Source organism: Callithrix jacchus, chromosome 13 (assembly GCF_049354715.1).
Source record: "Callithrix jacchus isolate 240 chromosome 13, calJac240_pri, whole genome shotgun sequence".
NCBI classification, from domain to species: domain Eukaryota; kingdom Metazoa; phylum Chordata; class Mammalia; order Primates; family Cebidae; genus Callithrix; species Callithrix jacchus.
The window spans coordinates 76,522,900-76,542,009 of record NC_133514.1 but is presented as its reverse complement, the minus strand read 5'-3'; the positions used below and the strand labels follow the sequence as shown (position 1 = coordinate 76,542,009).

At 37.2% G+C, this 19,110-nt stretch overlaps 2 protein-coding genes across 14 annotated transcripts in view; one reads left to right on the top strand and one right to left on the bottom strand.

Moving 5' to 3' along the window:
• Window positions 1-273: 273 nt before the first annotated feature.
• Window positions 274-18,854, bottom strand: LOC144578841 (uncharacterized). The gene is made up of 3 exons (XM_078346881.1): window positions 18,744-18,854; window positions 9,887-10,200; window positions 274-8,024 (listed from the first exon to the last, which is right to left on the bottom strand). Exons 1-3 carry the CDS (start codon window positions 18,852-18,854, stop codon window positions 8,012-8,014), a joined length of 438 nt encoding a protein of 145 aa, XP_078203007.1. The 3' UTR covers window positions 274-8,011.
• Window positions 9,705-19,110, top strand: part of CCDC178 (coiled-coil domain containing 178) — a 482,007-nt gene continuing 472,601 nt past the window's right edge. For 3 of the 13 annotated variants that reach the window (XM_078347960.1, XM_054244097.2, XM_078347959.1), the window contains exons 1-2: window positions 10,132-10,230; window positions 10,661-10,764. The gene's annotated coding sequence lies outside the window, so the exon portion shown is untranslated. Of the gene's footprint in view, window positions 9,768-9,847; window positions 10,083-10,131; window positions 10,231-10,432; window positions 10,531-10,660; window positions 10,765-15,820; window positions 15,923-19,110 lie in introns of those variants that run through there. The other 10 variants (XM_078347961.1, XM_054244099.2, XM_054244105.2 and 7 more) reach the window with 9 other exon arrangements.

Below are 19,110 nucleotides of genomic sequence, written 5' to 3'. Positions count from 1 at the left end.
GTAGAAATAAAATTAAATATATTAGAGAATATACTTTTGTACATCTGTATGATGTGTTTTACACTGTTATTATAAAAGAATCAGAGTTTTTAAAAGTTACAAAATGAATGTTAAAAAGTTATAATATTCTACAGTAAATTTATTATTGAAGGAAAATATTTTAAAATAAATTTAGTGTAGACTAAGTGTACAGTTCTTAAAAAGTCTACAGTGGTGTAATGGCATAGGCGTTCACATTCACTCACCACTCACTCACTGACTCACCCAAAGCAATGTCCAGTCCTGCAAGCTCCTTCATGGTAAGTTTCCCTATACAGGTGCACCATTTGTTATCTTTTATATCATAGTTGTACTATACCTTTTCTATGTTTCGATATACATAGACACACAAATACTTAGCATTGTGTTACTATTGCCTAAAGTACTCAGTAAAGTAACATGCTGTACAGCTTTGCATCCTAGGAGCAATAGACTATACCATGTAGCCTGGATGTGTGGAAGGCTACACATCTAGGTTTGTGTAAGTACATGCTATGGTGTTTGCATTATGAAAAAATTGCCTAATGATGTACTTCTCAGAATATATTTCAATCTTTAAGTGACACATAAGCATATAAGGGTGGTTTTTCTATTTTTCTTTCCAGTTGTATTAGTTTTTGCCCTATGTATTTTGATATGGATACACATCAAGGTGCAAGCATGTTAAGAACACACAGCTGGGAGTGGTGGCTCATGCCTGTAATCCCAGCACTTTGGGAGGCCAAAGCAGGTAAGATCATGAGGTCAAGAGATCGAGACTATCCTGGTCAATATGGTGAAACCCCATCTCTATTAAAAATACAAAAAATTAGCTGGGCATGTTGGCACATGCCTGTAGTCCCAGCTACTCAGGAGGCTGATGCAGGAGAGTCACTTAAACCCAAGAGGCAGAGGTTGCAAGGTTGCAGTGAGCTGACATAGGGCCACTGCACTCCAGCCTGGCGACAGAGAGAGACTTGGTCTCAAAAAAAAAAAAAAGTTGTCATGTCTTATTGGAAGATCTGTCAATTTATTATTATGGAATACCAATCTTTATCTCTTATAATATTTCTTGTTAAAAGGCTGCTTTGTCTGACATTAATAAAGCCAATTAATTTTTCTTTTAATTTGTGTTAGTATGGTATATCTTTCTCCATCCTTTTACTTTTATGCTATCTGTGTCCTTATATTGAGAATTTGTTTCTTGTAGATAACATATAGTTGGGTCTGGTTTTTTAGTCACTCTGTCAGATTCTCTTTTAATTGGTGTATTTAGACCATTTATACTTGGAATGTTTATTGACATAGTTGGGGGAATATCTGGCATATTTACAACACTTTACTGTTTATTGGACTTTTTTTCAGTTTCTTGTCTTTTTAAATCTTCTTCTCTGTTTCTGCCTTTTCTGGGTTTAATAGAGCATTTTATATAATTTCATTTTGTCTTCTTTCATAGGATATCAGATATACTTCTTAATTTTGTAGTGGTTGACCTAGAATTTACAGTATACTTTTATAATTAATGTTACTCTACTTTCAAAAAATTCTGCACTGCTTCATGGGTAATACAGGTAATTTAGATTATTCCCAATTTTTCCCTCCTGATACTTATGACATTGCTGTCATTTTTTCATTTATTGAAATGCTAAAATCATTTAATACATTGCTTCTCCTGTTATTTTGAGCAGTTATCTATTAGACCAAGTGAGAATACAAAGAAATGGCCAGGCGTGCTGGCTCACACCTGTAATCCCAGCAGTTTGGGAGGCCGAGATCGGTGGATCATTTGAGATAAGGAGTTCAAGACCAGCCTGACCAACATGTTGCAACCTCGTCTCTACTAAAAATACAAAAATGAGCCAGGTATGGTGGCCACGTGCCTATAATTCCAGCTACTCAGGAGGCTGAGGCGGGAGAATTGCTTGAGCCTGGGAAGTGGAGGATGTGAGCCAAGATCGTGTCACTGCACTCCATTCTGGGCAACAGAGTAAGACCCTGTCTCAAAAAATAAATAAATAAATAAAATAATATAAATAAATATTTATTTTACCTTTACTTATTCATTCTCTGACGCTCCTTTTTTAAATGTAGATCTGCTTCTGAACTATATCATCTTTCTTCTCTCTGAAGAACTTCTTTTAAAATTTCTTGCAAGGCAGATCTACTGGCAACAAATTACTTCAATTTTAATTTGTCTGAGAAAGTCATTATTTCCCCACTTTTGAAAGATAATTTTGCAGGATACAGAATTCTAGGTTGGTGGGTTTCTCTCTCTCAACACTTCATGTATCTCAGTCTACTCTTTTCTTGCTCACATGGGTTTTGAGAAGGCAGCTGTCATCCTTTGCTCCTTTCTATGTAAGGTGTTTTTTTTCCCTCTGCCTCTTTCAGGATTTTTTAAAAATAGATTTGTTTGCAGTTTGGATGTGATATGCCTAAATTTGGCTTTTTGGGCAAATTGGTTTTTGGCTTTTTTTGGATGTTCTCTGAACTTTTTAGATCTATTGTTTAATGTCTGACATTTATTTATGAAAATTATCACTCATTATTGCTTGAAATATCTGTTCCTTCTCTCCTTCTTCTGGTATTTTTATTATAAATATGTTACAGCCTTTTGTGGTTGTCCCACAGTTTGTGGATAGTTGGTTCTGTTTTTTTAAAGTATTTATTCTCCGAGATTTTCAGATTTGAAAGACGTATTTTCGAGCTCAGAGATTCTCTCCTGAGCCATGTTCAGTCTAATAATGAGTCAGCAAAGACAATCTTTGTTATAATGTTTTTGATATCTAGCATGTCTTTTTACTTTTTTAAAAAAATTATTATTATTTTAGACAGAGTTTCGCTCTTGTTACCCAGGTTGGAGTGCAATGGCGCGATCTCGGCTCACCGCAACCTCCGCCTCCTGGGTTCAGGCAATTCTCCTGCCTCAGCCACCCGAGTAGCTGGGATTACAGACACGTGCCACCACGCCAAGCTAATTTTTTTGTATTTTTAGTAGAGACGGGGTTTCACCATGTTGACCAGGATGGTCTCGATCTCTTAACCTCGTGATCCACCTGCCTCAGCCTTCCAAAGTGCTGGGATTACAGGCTTGAGCCACCACGCCTGGCTGTCTTTTTAATTCTTTTAAAGAATTTCCATCTCTCTGCTTATATTAACCATCTGTTCTTGCACATTATCTACCTCTTCAATTAAAGCCCTTAGCATGGTAATCATAGTTTAAATTCATAGTCGGATAATTCCAGCATCCCTGCCATTATCCTGGTCTGGTTCTGATGCTTGCTCTGTCTTTCTACACTGTGTTTTTTGCTTTTTGGTATGCCTCATAACTTTTTGATGAAAGATGTATTTGCCTGTCACTCTCCAATTTGAGGGGCCATGGTTTCCCCTGTGATCTCACTTCTATGATGCATGTAAGAAACTTGTTTTTATAGGGAAGAGTGGTGATTTCTAAGTTCTGCATGTGCCCGAGTCCCTCCTTGCTTTCTCAGGCCTAGGCGTGGTGACAGCTTTCAGCTATTGGTAGCCTTACAGAGAATACCACCCCTGATGGTTTCCCTTAACCTTGTCACATTTGTTAAACAATATCTTTATTGGATTTTGCTCAGTGACTTCACTTCAGCATTTCATCTATTTCTTGACAGGATCCCAACTAATGAAAACATTGTTCTTTCTGACACTCATCATCCACCTCCCTCATGATTATCATGATCATTTTGTTTGGCTTATGTTTCACAGGAAAAATGTAGTAAACCATACTTAATTAGTCATTTGAAGATGATTTTTTATTCATTTCTATAAAACAGGCTTAGTAATATATTGCGAAGTGCATTGATTTGAGTCACAGTTGGGTTTGAGTTTTATTCTACTCATTGCAAACTGTGTGGCTCTGGAACAAGTCACTTAATTGGTTCCAAATCACAGTTGCTATGAAAAAGAAAGATCATAAATATTTTTTTCAAGAGATAGATGTGAGGAGAGTAAATTGTACAATCTGACATATGACAATGTTCAGTCAGTAAATAGTAGTAAAACTACAGTAATTATTATTCAGAACTTTTTTAGGAAGAGTATATCACTGAAGAATAAACTTAGAGATTAGCAAGTGATCATCCTCATTGATTATAGAAACAGCCATGAGCAAAGACAAGTATTTCTTCATTTTCTTTCACTAGTTTTTCAGTGAAAGACAATTCAGGAGACCTAGTCATGATATGTGTATGTGTGTGAATATATACACACACATGCAGATAGATAGATAGATAGATAGACAGACAGACACCTGCATATACTTCTCCATTCAAGTATATTCTCATTTGACTTATTTTGACAGTTAAAGAAAATTTTATACCAGAATTCTAGGTTCCTATAATTAAAAGGAAAAAAGAAAATATCAAAGGTAATGAAGATTATCAAGTATGAGAGGATGCTTGCTACTAAAAGGACTTGTGCACAGTGGTCAAGATAGGATTTATGGCATAGATAACAAGCTTAAATCACCAGAATAATTTTTCACTGTAGCATTTAGGTCTATTTCCATGAGGAGTCAGAGATATAGAAAACCATACCTGTAACAGTTTCTGAGTCTGCTACTTTCCAAAATCATGATCAATTCTAGGTCAGGACACTATGTTCGGGTTATAGACAATGCTACCTTATAGACAATATTTAAATGTGCTAAGAGTGTTGTGAGTCAGCTAACATCATGACTGTTTTAGAGAATAACAGTTTAATTTTCCCCAAACAGTACAGAAATAATATCAACAGCTTATTAAATGACATGAATTTCACAAGCTATATCTTTATTGAGCATTCCCTTTATATTCACTTTTATTTTTACTTTTCTATAACTCACTCTTCTCACAAAAAAAATCTAAGGCTAATACAACAAATATATATAATGAAATACTAATATAATATAAGCATCAGTAGAAAATCAGGACCAAAGAGCTAACATAATTGCTTAAATTAAGCTTAACATCTGGCAGACAAGACATAAGGGGATACTCAGCTATGTAGATCTCACAGTTTATACATGATTTACACTAGTTTATTGGGTTAAACAACTGTTGTCTGATTTGTCCTTGCACTTAACCTCTTCACCTTGCTCGCTTTTTCCCTCTTTCTACCCCCTCCCACACACTAGCACATGCACGTGTGTGCACACACACATGTCCCAGGTTCTTACATAGAATTTTGCATGGGACCATTGAATGACACGATGGACAATATAATCTGAAACTTTTTAAAGTAGTGATATGTTTCATATGACTTTTTAATATAGTGCCCTTTGATAAATTAGAGTGATGGAACACAGTAAAAATGACTCTGTAATGTAGTAAGGTAATAATGTTTGAATACATAATCTGGTGTTGGTTTCATCTGCTTCAGAAAAAGAACTTAAAGCATGTCCAAAAGACATAGTACTTTACATCTTTAAAACAACTTATATTCTGTAAATTGTATCCTTTCAGGCAAGCTTTATTAAAACTGCCCAGAGAGAGTCTGAGGTTGTGTTCTCTGATGAAGTGTTGGAGGCTACATATTCTACAAAGCACACAGATTGAGAACAGATCCACATCTTTTATGATAAACAGATGGGATGAATTAAAGCTTATGATGAAACTTGAGGAGCACTGGCCTGGATAAATGACTACAACTTACACACAGAGTGAGACAATAGAGATATCTGTAGGAACGTTTAGCATTTAGGATCATTTAACATTAGCTTTAGGAAGCTGTAATAGTAATCTTTATCACATGAATGGGGCTAAGATGGTCTTCACATTCTATACCATTTATGACAAGGCAAAATGGACCAATTTTGAAATATTTGAAATAACAGGCCATTATAGGGAAATATCAGTAATACTCATTTGGATCTTCTTACTTTCTCATTGCATATCAGTATGAGTTACAAAATAAAAATGAATTGGTTGCTGTAAGAAGTAATTCGATGTAAGCAAATTGAATTTTGGAGAATGCTGCCAAAGACAATAATTTTTAATTTAGAAAAATTGATATCATGTCAGTCTTTCAGATATAATTAGATACTAGTTCCAGTTACCTACTGTGGACCCTTATGTTCTATCTTAATAAAATATTATTAGTAGTAAATAAGAGGACTTAGCTTATTCTCCATGACAGGTGTGATATGCATTTAGTTACCCTAAAAGAGGCTACAAATAATTATGATGTAAATTTTTAAAGGAGTATAGAATACTCGTTGTTAAATATAATTCATGAAATGAAATGTCAGGAAATATATTAAAACATAAGCATGCTCAGGTCCTAAGGACTAATTGGATAAAGGATGATTAGGAAGAGAAAACCAAGAACACTTGGAAGATGAGTACATGGCTGAACATGTTTCACATACTGAAAGCTTGCTTAGATTTAACTATGTATCTGTCCAAAGTCTTTACTCACTATTTTCTTTTTTCTTAAAGTAGTTTTTTCAGTGTGGGTCTGCAAATGTTAATTTTTTTTCTTTTAAAATATTTTTAACTCTGCTCCTGAATGATAGTTTTGTAGGAAACGTATTTTTATTTGATTATCGTCTTCTCTATGCATGATTATTATATTATTTTACTCTGCCTTCTATTCTTGCTATTGAGAAATTGGATAGTTATGTTTGTTCTGCTTTTGTGGAAAATCTGGTTTGCTATTTGCTAATAAGATCACCTTGCCTATTGTACAGGAGGAAAAATACCTTTTCCTCTGTACATTTAGGTTCATAGCTGAGGCCCCTATAACAAAAAAACATATTAACAAGAGAAAAGCATACACACGGAAGTTTTACATGACCCTGGGAGCCTTTGTAAGGAAATGAATACCTAAAGAAACAGTTAAACCTGAGTGATTTTTCTAGTAGGTTTGATGAAGAATGAATAGTCATGGAAAAATGCGACACACAGAAAGGGTATGAGCTAATGGTAATAAACTGGGGAAACTTAACAAGGCCTGTTGGGTTGGATCCTTCTCTGTGTCCCTGTGTCTTCAGTGATAAGGAATAAGGATGCTTCTTTCCTCCAGGTGTAGGGAGGGCACTTCCCACATGAGGGTCTTATGACCTGAGCCTGGGGAAGGTCAGAAAATCATTTCCAGGTTTTATGACCTTCTTCCGAAAGATGCATGGAGAAATCTGCAATTTTCTAAAATTTCTTCAACTTACAAAATTTTAGGGTAGCATATCCTAAACCCCATCCCTATTAAGTTCTTGTTTATGATGATAAAACTGATATTGACTTATTTTACAGTGTCTGATTTCTGTTCTATTTGAGTTTCTGCTATAATCCTGCATTGGGTTTATTGAGACACTCCAATATTTTTTATTTTAAAATACCTACTTTTGTTTATGTGAAGTAAGTTAATATGTGTATTTTTTGGCTGTGTAACAAATTACTGTAAATCTAGCAGTTTAAAACAATGTCCATTTATTAGCCTCACAGTTGTCTAAGTAAGAAGTCCAAGCGAGGTTGCCTAGGTTGTCTGCTCAGGGTCCCATGAGGCTGAAATCAAGGTGATGGCAGGACATAGTCTTTTTTGTAGATGGGGTCTTGCTCTGTTGCTCAGGCTGGAGTGCAGTGGTGCAATCTCGACTCACTGCAACCTCTGCCTCCCAAGCTCAAGCGATCCTCCTACCTCAGCCTCCCGAGTAGCTGGGACCACAGGTGTGTGCCATCATACCTGACTAATTTCTTGTATCTTTAGTAGGGCTGAATATGTTGGCCAGCTGGTCTTGAACTCCTGGCCTCAAGTTATCCACCTGCCTTGGCCTCCCAAAGTGCTGGGATTACAAGCATAAGCCACTGCGCCTGGCTAGCACATTTTCCCATTTGGAGTCCAGTGTTCTCTTCCAAGAACATTCAGATTATTTGTAGAATTCAGTTCCTTGCAGTTGTAGGAATGAAGTCCCCATTTCCTTGCTCGCTGTCACCTGTGTCATTGTCAGCTGCTAGAGGCTGCCTGCCTTCCTTGCCATAGGGTCTTGTCAGTCTTCAAAGCTGATAATAGATAATACCCCTTTGATAAATCACTATGATTCTTCAAATCTTTGACTCCAGGAAGAGGTCAGTCCCTTTTAAGGGTTTACCCAATCAAGACCAACCCATCCTGGATAATCTCCCTTTTTCAAGTCAATTGTGTCATGTAACAAACTAATCAGGAAAATAAAATCCATCATATTTAAATCCAGAGGATTATGGGGGTGTGTATAGCAGGAGTGGGGTCCTTGGGGTCCATTTTAGAATTCTGCCTGCCACAATAGGGGTTTAGCAATTATCAAGGAGTTCTAATTAATTAAGAGAAACTTGTTAAGAATGAGATTTCTAGTAGGTAAAGATTTATTTTATGAGAAAAATCTAGGTATTGTTTTAATATGCACATTTAGATATTGTGAACCCTCATGAATACATATTTACTGGCATGCAAATGATTCATTTGGTTTATAATTTAACATTGTATTGAGAACAAGCCAAAGTTTAATAATCAATGGAGGGAGATGGGAAAGTGGAGTGCATTCTGGAATCCGTTTTTTAATTACAAAAAGAGCTCTGCTTTTGCATATGTTAATTTAAGATTAAGACCTTCCACCTGTTTGCTAGTTCTGGCTTCCTTTTTTCCATCTTTGGCTGAAAGGATCATATTACAGGTATGGACTTGTTGGTTTTCCCCTCTTAGAAAGGATTACTAATTAAATTGCCTCTTAAAGTAATAGACTTTGCTGATTTAACCTTGGCAGGCAGTTCCCAGTGTTGCCTGGAAAAATGATTTTTCTGGATGAGAATGTGTATCTTTATTCTGATCCTATTTAACCATCTTTAGTTTATAGTCCAGTGTTTGTTTTCATTCAAGAAGACGGTGAGAATAGCATAAGGCACAGATGTCTTTCTCTGAAGCCTATTTCAGTTCACAGTGTATATTCACAGATGAAGGAACAAAATTTAGGTGATATATTTTGTGCTATCTATCTATGTATCTATCTGTCTGTCTGTCTGTGTCTGTCTGTCTGTCTATCACCTATCGACCAGGCTGGAGTGCAGTGGTGGCGATCCTGGTTCACTGCAGCCTCTAACCATTGGGCTCAAGGTATCCTCCTGCCTCGGCCTCCCAAAGTCCTGGGACAGGACATGCCACAGCACCTGGCCTATCACTTAGTATTCTGTCAGAAGAATCGATGCTTCAAAAATTTGTTTTTGAAAGAAATAGACCCTGGGCCGGGCAAGGTGGCTCACACCTGTAATCCCAGCACTTTGGGAGGCCGAGGCGGGTGGATCATGAGGTTAAGAGATCGAGACCATCCTGGTCAACAAGGTGAAACTCCGTCTCTACTAAAAATATAAAAAATTAGCTGGGCATGGTGGCGCGTGCCTGTAATCCCAGCTACTCAGGAGGCTGAGGCAGGAGAATTGCCTGAACGCAGGAGGCGGAGGTTGCGGTGAGCCGAGATAGCTCTATTGCACTCCAGCCTGAGTAACAAAAGCGAAACTCCGTCTCAAAAAAAAAAAAAGAAAAAAGAAAAAAAAGAAATAGACCCTTAGACAAATGGCTTGACTTCGTCATTTTCTCCACTTCAACCCTCAGACACTAAGAAAAGCTATCCTTTCCTCCTTAACAGTTTGTTTAGGTTTCTCAATACTGAAGTCACCTTAGAACTAACAACCAAACCACGTGGGGTTATCGAAGAGTCCTGGTTTTATCGTCCCAAGTGGCAAGAAAGACTTGGAGGCCCTGCGGCCCTCGCGAAGGTGAACGAAGTCTGTGATCTCTCATTTAACCTCACAGTTGTAGGAAAGGGCGTTGACTTGTCTCCACTCCCTCCCTCTCCAGTAAAGAGGAAAAGGAGTTGAGCTGGCAAGTCGGTTACCAAAGAAAGGGAAAGGAAGTTGAGCGGGGGCGGCCTGGAGCTCGGGGGCCAAGGCTTGAACCAGGAGCAGCAACCACCCCGCTCCACATGCTGCCGCCGCCGCCGCCGCCGCCGCCGCCGCCGCCGCCGCCTCCCCAGAGGTTGCCTGGACACCGGGTAACCGACCTGGGGCCTGGGCCGCAGAGGAGCAGGCGGGGTGGGTTGCGCGGCTTGGGGAGATGTGCGGCGACACGCGCAGAGCCGTTGAGTCGGGAGCGCTCGCCTCTCGGCCCCGGGGAGCTTCCGGGTGGCGCCCACTCCCTCTGGCGGCCTGCCTGTGTGGTTCCCCGGGAGAACCAGACGAGGTTTACCAGCTACCCTTAGGGGGTTACAGTCGCCTTGTCTCCCCTTCCGGAGGCTACGGGGAGTCCTGGCCCCCCGCGTGTTTGAAAACAATTCCCCAATCCCCCAGTCCCATAATACCCCATTCCTCTAGCCCCAGTACTTCTGTCCGCCTCTTCCCGTGTCCTCCAGTTTCTTAATCCCCCAACCCCTGTCCCCCTGTCCCCCAGTCCCCCAGTCCCCCAGACCCCCACTCCTCACTGCCTGAGGAAGGGAAGCAGAGTCTCCCTCCGATGGCCTCCTAGAGGAACTTCATCTTGTCTGTAACTGTCTTACTCCTTTAAAATAATTATTTCCACCTTTTATTTTGCTTATAAGGCCGCCTTGTGGTGGCTCATGTATTATTCCTTTGAACAGTTGTTGATTTCTTCTCTTGATATTTCATTTTTCAAGTGCCTGCCCAATCAAGTAAAATACTGAACAGCTTCCTGGAGGAGAGGCTGAGAATTTAAAGCACCCCAAATAGGATGATCCACTCCAACACCTCCCCTTTAAAGGTGAGAAAAATGATATTCACAGCTGATTTATGATTTGACCAAAGTCAGATCCAGCAACTTCAAGGAATATAAGGATCTCCGGATTGCCAATTAAAAGTAGTTTCTATTATCGTTTTCTTGACATTCATCCACTGCTCAATAAATATTTGTTAATTGACTTGGTAGCTTATCACTCCTATTTTTCATTGGACAATGTGTTGTGTATTGCTGTGGGCATCTTGACCCAAATACAGCATTCTTGAGATCTCCTCAAAATATTGTTTCTTGGTCCTGCTGTAGTAATAGGTTTTAGAATAACCCTTAACAAGTTTAAGAACTTAACAAGTTTAAGAGACATGACTATTGCAAGACACATCCAAGAATCCAAAGGATTTTCAGCTGTTTATGTTGAATTGTTATTTAGACATTCGTACAGAAATTAGTGCATTTCTATCTTGGATACATAATACTTGTCACTTAATTGTTGTAGTCATAAAGGTTTTATTATAAACTATATCTGACTAATTTCCAGAACTATCAAAAATATGAGCTTGATTGTTAGTCTACCCACTATCCCTGGATGGGGTCCCTTGGGATTGCTCCCAGAACATCCCATTGCTCTCCACAACCCAGACTTCCCTCTCCTGCTCTCACTTCAGATTCAACACAACCTCAGACTCAACTAACTTGTTACCACATCCTCAGAATTTTTCTATATTTCATAGCAGTGGATGGGATAACTGCATATATTCTTCTTTCTTTTACCATTAGAATATGGACTTCATTCTCACACAGGCTTATTCCACCAGTCTAGAACCATGATTTCCAAGAGCACTGCACTCATAAATTCCCAAACTTGCACCTAAAAAAAAAAATCTAGAAACACTCGATGGATCTTCTTGACCCCAGTTGGTTCAATTGGCCTGTCCCAAGAGCATTTATGTTGGGGATGAGGTTACCTCGATTGACAGCAATGTCAGACTATGTGGATGGAGTGGGAAAACCATTTCACAAAAGAGAGGAGCCCTCTAGGAAAGATAATTTCTTGCAGGGGGAGGGGGAACCATATTTATCTACCCAGAATTTATCTAGGTTTATGGGACTGAAAATCAATGAGATTAATGAGAAGATTGGCTGCTAAAATGCTAGACTCTGGAGTACAGAAAAAATGGAAAGGAAGATGATGTATGGTGAATGAGCAGGGAAAAGCAGAAAGGTTAAGCAACTGGAATATTTAAAGTAGTTAAAGAATTTGTATTGAGGTAATGATATAGGGAGAGAATTGGACCAATTATTTTATAAGCATCTGGGTTATATACTAGTGGAAAATTAGTACATCTACAAGCAGATGGTTGCATGCGTGTGAGCCCTAATGGCCATGGTAACTTCATGTCTGTTTTCTGCACAATAACACTAATTGTGTGTGTGTGCGTGCCATATGTGTGTGTGTTTATGCCGTATATTGCATTTTAAAATTGATGTTGAACTTTTAACTTCATTTATAATGCTACTGAAATAGAAGAAGACCACTCACATTCAAACAAGCAGGGGCTATTTATTCAGATCTTGCTATAGGAAGGGAGTCAGCCACCATCACTTGCCTTGGACAGATACTTGAAGGCAGACAGGGGAGTGGGGAAGCTATAAAGCTGCAGTTATGTTTTGGTTGGAGGTTGTTGATATGGGGATGCTGAAGGAGGGCTAACTAGAAGCAGGACATTTTATGTGACTGATCTGAGGATCTTATTTGACTTACTCTGGTTGGTCTTAAGTTGGAACCAGGGGCAATAATTGGGAAAGCTGGCAATCATCAACAAAATCCTGACTGTTCCAGGCTGATTACTGTGAAAGTTTGGTTTTCTGGACTGGTTGATGCAGATGTGTGGATCAAAGTTTTATTTTCATCTGCGGTCTAGCCATTGTTCCTTTATATATTACAGTCAATGTTCATAAAATTTCAGTAGGTAAATTTAAACTTACCCTCATATTAGAAAACTGATATTTGCATGCATTGTATTTATGGTCATGTAATTTGTTAATGAACCCTAGTTCATTGAATTTAAATTATTACCATTTATTAAGTGGTTATTATATGCTGGTGAGTGGACTAAATATTCTATACACATGATTTTATTTTAACCCTCACAATAGCACTGTGAACTATTGTTATTTTCACCATTTTCTACAGCAAAAGACTGAAGCTCAAATACATTAACTACCTTTCCCAAGGTCAATACGGGGGCCCATAAGGAACTGAATTCTACATCTAATTGATTGAAAAGCCACTTTCATTGGCTTTTTATTAAACTGCCTGATAATATTCTACTTTAATCATGATATGTTGATTTTATGTTCATTTATATCTATGAATATTACCATCTGGCCTCCCTTTCTGGGTACTTATTGAATGTTTGTGTGAACAGAGGTAATTAAAAGACCTTTGATAAGAATCGAAGGGATTCAAGCTACCCTTAGATGCTGGAAAACCTTTGGATTTAACCACAAACGAATGAAGTGGATAAGATACCTGAGCATGTTAATAGCACAGGTGGAGGGGTGACAATATGGTGGAAGGGACAGTAAAAGAACACAGCCAACAAGGTATAGTTTTCATGGAAATTAGTTATTCGAACATCCCTGTACTGATGGTAAGTCATTTCATGAACAAACTAGACAATTTTTTTCATTAAAAAATTTTTTTGTGTAAATGATACTTTATTATTTAAATTTATTTTCCTTGAGGTAAAAACTGTCCTTATAAATTGTAATTGTTGAGCTTAAAAATTACATGTACGACAAATTCTTTAAGAGGCCTAAAAAGCTGAGCATTTTTTCTAATGAAGTTATGTTAGCCAGAGGTAATTACACTTTAATCACCTTAAGTGTTGCATTGCTTAGGAAACTCCATTTGCTTGGTTTGTACTCCCAGAACAACTTTATTACAGGCAAAGAATATGGCATAACACAGAAACAACACAAGAAAAATATGCATGAAAAAAGGTCCAGAGATCCCAAGCACAGGTTTCTTTGTTCTCCCACCTCTGGGTCACACAGGTGCTCTTAGCCTGTACCAGCCTGTAACCACTACTGGTGTGCACATGAATCACTTTTGTGGCAGGAGATCCAAATCTGCTCATAGTGGAGATCTCTTATGATAAGCTTTTCAAATAGACATATTCTAGCTATGTTGGCAGCCTTTACTTTGAATGTCTTCCTCCCCCAGCTCCACTGAAATTAGGTGCAATTATAAATTCAATTATTATTGCTAAACAGTGCTGGCAGGCTGATATATCTTGCTTTGAAACAATTCATGGATCCATGGTTACAAAACATCATTTATCTTTAGTTAATACATTCTACAGCATTGGCCAAGGGTCAGTAGCTCTGGAGATAAACTGCAATCAATCCAAACCAGCTAAGATCAACCTATTATATGCATAGCTTATGGACACAGCAATAAATGTTCAAATCTTTTCCACATTAAAACCAGAAAACAAATAGCCTCCTCCTTTGCATCTACACATCTCACTTCATGTCTAGCTCTTTCCAGCTCATATCTGCTCAAGTCCTAGAAAGGGTGGTGTATGCCTGTCTTTCATCATCGTCATTCTTTCTATCCTGGACATCTTGTTACCTAAACTCTGCTCCTATCATTTATGGGAAATGCTTGTGTTAAGGTAATCCAGGACCTACTGCCAGATGAAATGGACCTGTTTTCATTTTTCTAGTCTTTGTCTTCTGTGACTTTTTGGAAACTTCACATTGAAACTTCTTTCTCTTGTTTACTATTATACCATGCACTTGTTTCTTCAATTTTTGTAGAAATTGTTAAGGTTAATTATTCTTAACTTTAGTGTCAAAGACCCTTTTCTTTATTGCTGTTATGTGATCTGATCCAACTATAATTCTATAATCATAATTCCCAAAACTCTGTTTCCAGTCTCAAAGCTTCTTATGACTATTGGGCAAACATATACCATCATCATTAAAAGGCACCCATGTGTGAAGTTTCAGTGGTCCTCTCTCCTCTATCCTACCTGGTTTTCCTCACATAGATCTGATTTTGGATAATGGTCAGAGATATGGAAGTCATGCTAGATCCCTCTTTCTCTGTTACTTCATTAAATTTATCATCAAATCACACAGTTTCTGTCTCTTAAATGGCATTTGATTCTTTTTCCTCCTCTTCATTTCTACTTCCTATAGCTTATTATATTATTATAAATATTATAATAATAAATCATGTTTACCGTGATCACTTCAGTAGTCTTCTTCTTGTTCATTTTTTGCCTCTAATCATGACCTTCTCCAGTACTCCCTTCATGGCATAGCACTTGCCTCTCTATATCTATTGTTACTGTCTGTTGACCGATACGTTCTTACAAAAGATTTGAAGTAGTCAGAAAAGGGTCTTATATACTCTGGCATCTTTCATGCTAACCATATAATATATATTGAATACATTTTTTGAATGAATAAATTAACATAGAATTTAGAAAATATGCATGGGAACTGAGGATGTGGTGCTTACATTCTAAAACAATGTCCAAAAGACTTTTCTGCAATCATAGAACTATGCTATAATGCAGTAGCTTATAGCTACATGTGACTATTGAGTACTTGAAGGTGGGTAATGTAACCACAAAACTCTATTTTTAATTTTTAAATTTAAAATGGCCAGTGGCTATGAGAGAGAACAGCATAGCTTTAAGAAAATAGGCTCCAAAATTGCTCTTTTAAAAAAATTTAATTAGCTCTTAAGTGGAACAAATTAAAGCTAGTTTTTTTCTGCTCCGTTATTACTACTTTAAAATTCTACAGAAGTCTCTTATTCATAGTTCAAAAAAATAGAAGGTAGGAGAAATATTTTTGAGCACATAATATTTGCCAGGCACTGTGGATTCAAAGACAAATAAAATAACAATTTCTACATTTGAAGATGTAGCAGGAAAATGTCACCTGATAATGGAATTTGATTTCTAAAATATTGAAAATTAGTACAAAATTTGAAAATTGATGAAGACACTGGGGAAAGAACATTTTAAATATTTTCCCCTCTTCCTTCTCCTTCATCTAGATTCTGAAGTAGCAGATGAGAGTTAGAATTGTCAAAGTGAATCTTACGATGATGGGAATAATTTCAGATCCCATGTGAAATATATATCCATCCTGAAGTACGGTGAGGATTAACTTTTGCTTGCTCTTTGACCCATATAGTTTTCATTATCTTCTTTCCTTTCTACCTTCTGTTTTGTATCTTCCTGATATCTTAGTTGCCTTCAGATTTATTAATTTCTCTGAAACACAATGTCTCAGACAGCCCAGTGTCACAACCTTTGGCTCTAGGCAGTTCCATCAAACTGCGTCATTCATGGGGACTGAGTGTGGTGTGATAGCAAATTTTGTATCAGTATGAAAGCATTTATAGTCAAGCTAATTTAGATTACTTAGCAAGTATTATGCCATGAAATCATGTATAAAATGATAATCAGTAGGGTCCAAATATGTAGTATAAAATGTATTTCTTTACCCACTAATTTGAACATTTCCATAGAAAACTGCTGTAAGAAGCTGTTGGCATAATTTCCTTGTAATAAATTCCCAATGCTGCTTATTACTTTTGATTTTCTTATTCTCCAGATGGCTACACATTTGCACTCTATTTGTCTGTTATTTCACTAAGCTCAGATTTCTTACTGGGTGCTATTATTTATTTATATTTATTTATATCTTTGGTTTGTTTTGCAGCAACAAAAGCTGTTTCTCTTAACGAAGAATTTAAGAACAATAGGAAATTAATGGAAAGCTGAATTTTCCAGCATGATTGAATACTTCTCAAAAGCTATACTGTTGAATGATTTTTGATTTCTTTACTGAATACCAACAAATTCCTAGAAAAATATTAGATATTGGTTGCACTGAGATCTTTGCTTAGTCATAGTAATTAAAAAAGAGTCCAAACATTTATACCTAAACATATTTCAGTAATAGAATTACTAATCAAAGATTTACTTCCTTTTTCCCTTATTTACTTTCTTTTTCCTTTATAATGATAAACCCAGAGTGATACCCATTTTGATTTTCTTTATAAAATGTATAGAAAAATATCTTTCCACACACATACACAAATCTCTGCTGTTGAATTATTGGTCAGTCATGGAGTGGCAAGCTATTAAGGTGTTTTACTGTTTAGAATGAAACATAGTAGGAAACCTTAGCATTTTATTAAATTTTCTCAACTAACAGCTTAAAGCTGTAATTACAGGGAAATAAAACCTTATTGTCAAACTTTACCCTATTCGTCTTTATTTTCTTATTCATTTTAATCTCATATTCTCCATCCCTATGGATGGCTTACTGGGCTCTGGTAAAGATTGTAAGGGAAGGAACACTGAGTGACTAGTGGTGATGGGTTGGGGGCAGGGCAACCGTGCATTATGGTTTCAATTTAGTGTTTGAAGACCTCTAGGAGGAAAAAAAACCCCAAAAGCTCATGACCTTTGACAAGGTCATTTTAAGGGAGAGTTAGTTTTTCCATTTTTTAATTAAATTTTAATTTGGTAGCTCATATGAAATGCAATATTTTTCTTATTTAGCAATAAATGCTTTGTATTAATTCAGTAGTTTGCATTTTGAGGAAGATCATTAGGGAGTCTGGATGAATAAAAATTGGACATACTCTGGAGGTGCCATGCCAATACATGGATATCCTTTTACAAAAGCAGAAAAATCAACCCTAAGTAACAGTTCTTAATAGAATTTTAGATGTATCCTTTGTGGGGAAACTCAATATTTCCCTCACATTATCCAAACTTCAAACCCTACAAGGTTTATAAAAATGACTAGTAGAATGGAGTGTGATGCTTTAGAAGAATAAACAGAACTTGGTGAGTGTTAAAATTTCTAAACTAATGTTAACAAACACTGAGTAATTTCTTTGTTATTCAAACATAACCTCAGAATAGTTGATAATATCAGTTCTCTCTTACAAAGGCAATAATTGAACCTCTAGAAAGATCATATTTTATATGCCTTAATACCACATTAATCAGTGTAACTGTGTTGTCAACACTGATTTCCTTAACAGACAGTAGACTTGGAAAAGTACAAGGAATCTGTTTCTTGATACCTTTAAAAAGTAATTAATGGACAAAGCCATGCAATCAAAAAATATTTCTGATGTTTATCTTACAGAGCGTCATAAATAATCCATAGCTAGAAATGACATGAAGTTAATGTTTCCTTTGTTGGGAGGTTCAGTCCTCTTTAGATAAGGTACTGGATGTGTTTCTCAAAGAGATGTGTTTCTTTGTTACTGAGAGGGACCTAGAGTGTGTAAAATTAGAAGAAAGAGCATCACAGGGTATTGGTATGTGCATCAAGGAGTATTCAATGTGAGCGTGTGTGTGTGTGTGTGTTTGTGTGTGTGTGAGTGTGTAGGGAGGGCATGAGAGTTTTATATTAAAACTTGGGTTGGAGAAATCTATTACTACCATCTTTAAGCAAAACTTACAGTTCACTTAGAAAAACTCTGCTAAAAATGTTTAGGCTCTAGTAATATACTTTTGCTAGTATAGAAAGCATGGATCGTAGCCCTGAAGCTGAGTATGTAAATAACATCACACTTAAGATTTTTTTCTAAATCAACTAAATTCCAACTTTGTGGCCCCTTTCTTCCATTTTTTTTTTTTTTTTTTTTTTTTTTTTGCTAACAGCAAATTTACCCTCAATCTTGGTATTACTTGTATCCCCTCCCCATATCCAAACCATAATTGCAAAGTTTCTGGGGTCTTTATATCCACAAGTGTGGTTTCTGTCCCCACCCTCCTGCTACATGTCATCTCTTCCACTGGGAGTACCAGCCTTTTCATGGATCTCATAGGTCACTGCTGACTTGATGTAGCCCCACGTACATAAGAAGCTGAGTGCAGTTGGGAGCTCTCATGCCTGCGATGCAGCCTCCTGTACACCCAGCAGTCATCTCTCCAAAGTCTGCTCACCTTCCTTGTTGCTACCATAGCCTTGTTTGGCTCACAGACCTCTTCCATTACTACTGGGGGAATACTTCTACACACCTCATTGATCTTCCATTCCTCTCCAGGATATCCCATGAGTTAAGATCAAAGAGATTTCAGACTATTTCTGCTTTTCTCCAGGCCAAAAACCTTTAGACAAAAAACTAGGAAGTCTTGTTATGAGATAAAAATGGAAGTGGATGAGCTGGGGGGCTGAAATGCAATTAATAATTCAATATCTTTAGCTGATAAAATAATGTTTTAACAAACATGATGCTATTTGGGATAGGGGAGGGTGCAGTTTGATCACCTGGGAACCTACCATTCTTTATTATAGAGTGGCCCCTAATAG